Source organism: Nicotiana tomentosiformis, chromosome 12, assembly GCF_000390325.3.
Source record: "Nicotiana tomentosiformis chromosome 12, ASM39032v3, whole genome shotgun sequence".
In the NCBI taxonomy this organism is placed as follows: Eukaryota; Viridiplantae; Streptophyta; class Magnoliopsida; order Solanales; family Solanaceae; genus Nicotiana; species Nicotiana tomentosiformis.
The window spans coordinates 46,101,321-46,106,109 of record NC_090823.1 but is presented as its reverse complement, the minus strand read 5'-3'; the positions used below and the strand labels follow the sequence as shown (position 1 = coordinate 46,106,109).

Below are 4,789 nucleotides of genomic sequence, written 5' to 3'. Positions count from 1 at the left end.
CATGCCCAAGAGGTACTCTTGACTGCAAAACTAATTGTGGTCGTCAATTGGCGGCGAGGTTTGCGATTATCTATTTGTAATTTTTGATATGGCGAAGATGGCGAAGTGGCAGTGCGGATTTCTCCCGTTGGCGAAGTGAATAATTTTCTATATACATTGCTTTGATTTGCAAAGTTGACAGCTCAATTTTGTACAGGATGCTCCGATTGATTGAGCTGACAATTTGCTATATACATGACTCCGATTGGCGGGGTCAGCGGTTCGCTATTTACAAAGTGCTCCGCTTGATTGAGCAAATAATTTACTATTTACAATATGCTCTGATTGTATCATCGGCCTTGTTCCTAAATACTGGCAAAGGATTTGAGAGTTAGTCTTTAGTAATATGAGGAAATAATTTAAATAATAAAATAGAGATGATAGTTATGAGAGAATAGGGGATTCGTCATTGCCCCAACGTGCCCTAGTGTTTCCATGTATCATGTTGGTCCTGCGTTCAAAGAAATAATCTCAGCAGGGGGGAGGAGGGTTGTTAGTTTGTGGTTATCGTAGCCCTGGCTTTGCCCCGGGCCTGTTGAGGGTATGCCATGAAGTTCGATAGGTAGATTGAAGTTGGTTTATAAAAAACATTTTGAAAAACATCCATTTTATGTAAAATGGCGTTAGAAATTCCATCAGACGCGAACGTTGTTTCTGGAAGGCTTTGTCATATTAACGTCGACTCTTGGAGATGTCCCTGATGACGTAGCTTCTTGCCGCTGCGATTGTATCCTAATCTAATCGAATGCGTTACAAAGGTTTTCTTAGGGTTATGATCGAACCTTTTCAGGTGTCCTACATATCCGAAATGGAATCATGTCTGAACGTAGTTCGTGGGTAATGATAAGGAAATTTTGATTATGACCGAGCGTGACTCAGGCAGCCTACGTATCCAAAAGGAATCATGTCAAAACGTAGTTCGATTACAATAGATGCAAAATGATGAGATTGAAAATAAAGTGGCTGAGTCTGACTCAGACTGACTAGGTATCCAAGTGGAATCATGCCAGAACGTAGTTCAATTACAATAGATGACTGAATCCGATGAGGATTGCCTACGTATTCTTATAAGTCGTGGCGTAGTTCCTAATACATACAAAATGATGTTTGGATTTTCTATTACAAAAGAAAGGGGAGAGAGACCGGACCCTACGCGGGTTGCCTATGTATCCCACCATGGGAAGTCAGGTCGGGCGTAGTTCTGTTACATCCAAAACCTAACTCGACTGTCTTCAAATGTAGTATCTCTTGATTGCGTCTGAATTGATAGGCTGCGTGTTGAATTTTCTGTCTATTTCTGCTAAGATCAGAGCTCATCCCGACAATACTCGATGGACCACATAAGGACCTTGCCAATTTGGCGCAAACTTTCCCTTTGCTTCCTCTTGATGAGGGAATATATTCTTTAAAACCAACTGCCATGGTGTAAATTGATGAGGGTTCACCCTCTTGTTGAATGCACTGGCTATCCTATTTTGATATAGCTGATCATGACACACTGCGTCCATTATCTTCTCATCAATGAGCATGAGTTGCTCCTTCCTGACCCATATCCATTCTGTGTCATCTAACTTGGCTTCCTGAATGACTCTCAAGGATGGTATCTCTACCTCTGCGGGTATCACAGCTTTAGTGTCATATACCAGCATGTATGGCGTTGCCCTAATGGATGTTCTCATGGTGGTCCGATAACCTAGCAGGGAAAAGGATAACTTCCCGTGCCATTACGTATAGTTATCCACTATCTTTCATAGAATCATTTTGATGTTTTTGTTGGCTGCTTCAACTGCTCCATTCATTTGTAGCCTGTAGGCGGTGGATTTACGATGGACAATTCTGAATTTCTCACAAATCTCCTTCATGAGATCACTGATGAGATTGGTTGCATTGTTAGTGAAGTAGTCAATGGCTACAAAGATGAAACCATGTCCATTTGACGCGGCAAGCTCTATAGGTTTGATTACGTCCATGCCCCAAGAGGCGAACGGCCAGGGTGAAACCATTATATTCAACTTATTAGGTGGAACTCGGTTGATATTCCCGTGAACCTGTCACTGGTGACACTTCTGCACGTAGCAAATGCTATCGCTTTCCATGGTCATCCAAAAGTATCCGACTCTTAAAATCTTCTTGGATAAGATGAAGCCATTCATGTGAGGTTTGCATGTCCCTGCATGTATTTCTTCTAGCAACCTGGTTGCTTCAGTAGCATCTACACATCATAACAGACCCAAGTCCAGGGTCCTCCTATACAGGACTTCCCCGTTGAGGAAAAAGTGATTTGCTAGCCTTCTAAGTGCCCGCTTCTGACAATTGGTGGCATTCTATGGGTACTCTCTTGTTTCCAGAAACCTCTTGATATCATAGTACCATGGTTTACCATCCGGCTCTTCATCTGCATGGAAATAGTATGCATGTTGATCCCAGACCTCTATCTCAATAGGATCGACGTAATTCTTATCCGGATGTTGGATCATGGATGACAAGGTTGTGAGAGCGTCGACAAACTCGTTCTGGATCTTGGGAATGTGTTTGAACTCGATCTTTGTGAACTTCTTGCACAACTCTTTTGGCTTCACATGGTGTAAACTTCTTGCTCACGTAGTAGATAGCCTGCTCTTTCCTCCCGATCTCATTGTCCAGAACTAACAAATATAATAATAGTGGCTTCCTGGGCTCGAGGGGAATCAATACCAGTGGATTTGACAAGTACTCTGTGATCTTGTTGAAAGTGTTCTGACACTCTTCTCTCTGTTTCGTAGTAGCATCCTTTTTCAACAGCTTGAAGATGGGTCGCAAATTACCGTAGACTGGGCTATGAATCTGCTGATGTAATTTAATCTGCCAAGGAAACTCATCACATCCTTCTTGCTCTTAGGCGGCGGTAAGTCTTGAATGGCTTTGATCTTTGAAGGATCCACCTCTATCCCTTTTTTACTCACGATGAAACCTAACAGTTTCTCAGCGGGGACTCTGAATGCACATTTTATGGGATTCAACTTCAGACTGTACCTCCACAAACGTTCGAAAAACTTCTTCAGGTCCTCCAAATGCTCTGCACTCTTTCAAGATTTGATGATGATGTCATCCATATATACCTCAATTCCTTTGTGGATCATGTCATGAAAGAGGGTCATCATGGCCTTCATGTAAGTAGAACTGTCATTCTTGAGGCTGAACGGCATGACTCTGTAGCAATAAACACCCTAAGGCATAGTGAACGTTGTCTTCTAAGCATCTTCTTCATGCATAAAGATCTAATGGTACTCGACGAAACAATCCACGAATGTCTGCATCTCATGCTTTGCATAATTGTCGATGGGGATATGAATGTTTGGTAAAGGGAAATCATCCTTTGGACTGGCCTTGTTAAGATCTCGATAGTCCATACTTATCCTAATCATCCCATCCTTTTTGGGCATCGGTACGATATTTGCCAACCATGTGGGATAATTGGTGACACTCACCACGTTTGCCTCTACCTGCTTGGTCACTTTTTCTTTTATCCTCAAACTAAAATCTGGCTTGAACTTTCTGAGTTTTTGTTTGACTAGCGGTCTGGCAGGATCAATAGGCAATCGATGTGAAATGATGTTGGTACTCAATTCGGGCATGTCGTCATATGACCACGCGAATACGTCGATGTATTATTGGAGGAGCTCGACCAGTTCTTCTTTTTGCTCTGCTTCTAGACGGATGCTGATTCGAGTTTCTTTCACTTCTTCACTTCCCAGGTTGACTACTTCTGCCTCTTCAAGGTTAGACTTTTTCTTACTTTCCAACTGCTCGTTCTCTTGTGGGAGATTATCTGGCATCATGCTTTCGTCGTACTCCTCGAAGTCTGAATCGCTCTGCTCGAGGGTTTCGTTACATGTCATAATCACGGAATGCAGTTTTTTATCGTTTTGATTACTAAAAAGAAAAACTAATTATAAATGAAGCGATAAATAAGTTTGCAATAATTTTAAGAAAGCAATTCTTTTTATTTCACACAAGGGAACGTCTAAGCGTTCAAGGAAGAAATTGACAAAAGAGTACAGGCACGGTTCAAGCCTCAATTAACCATGTGTGTTTTCGAAGGTTTTACAATTCCATACTACCAAGACTCCCGGCGAACCAGAGATGGTCTAGCGGTCCAATTTTTCAAGTCCTCTCCTAGTTCGGCATCCCGAATGGTAAGTGTCATGATATCAACTTTGTCACAACATTCCTCGATCATGGTCACGAACAGCCTTCCCATTCTATCAATGATGTCATCCTCTACTAATGAGCTCTGACCTGGAACACGCTCTAGCACAAAAGCCTTCTTCCCGAAGCCACCAGTGTAAGTCTTTCCAGTTGGAGGCCGATACCCTAAACCAGCTATACTTTTCTATCCTCTTAGCTCAATTGGCTCTGTTATCCCATCTGATCGGGCTCCCAGCCCGGTCCCTAGTCGGTACCCGTACTTCATTATTTCTCTAATAGACATTTTCGATCTATATGGTGACTGCATACCCAGATTCTTCTCAGTATCCTCTATCTCTGTGGTCTGCATGATTTTGACTGCACAAAAAGCGACCTCGTCCAATCCTTCTATGAACGGAACCGCATGTTATAGATAAGTTGACTGGTTCCATTCACCATGAACTACAATCTCTTGACAACCCCACTCGAACTTCATGTACTGACGGAGGGTGGATGGAATTGCCCCTGCCATATGTATCCAAGGTCTTCGCAGTAACAAGTTGTTTGAGGATGAAATGTCCAT

General features: G+C 42.5%; 1 protein-coding gene across 1 annotated transcript; it reads right to left on the bottom strand.

Moving 5' to 3' along the window:
* Positions 1 to 1,352: 1,352 nt before the first annotated feature.
* Positions 1,353 to 2,009, bottom strand: LOC138902571 (uncharacterized). The gene is made up of 2 exons (XM_070190453.1): positions 1,865 to 2,009; positions 1,353 to 1,732 (listed from the first exon to the last, which is right to left on the bottom strand). Exons 1-2 carry the CDS (start codon positions 2,007 to 2,009, stop codon positions 1,353 to 1,355), a joined length of 525 nt encoding a protein of 174 aa, XP_070046554.1.
* Positions 2,010 to 4,789: the final 2,780 nt, after the last annotated feature.

What these genes read in the sequence shown, in the direction of transcription:
- LOC138902571 (XM_070190453.1), bottom strand. Translation starts at nt 2,009, where the DNA reads ATGGACGTAATCAAACCTATAGAGCTTGCCGCGTCAAATGGACATGGT. An exon ending in GAAATTCAGAATTGTCCATC is followed by an intron (nt 1,733 to 1,864) that starts GTAAATCCACCG and finishes TTTCCCTGCTAG; the next exon opens with GTTATCGGACCACCATGAGA.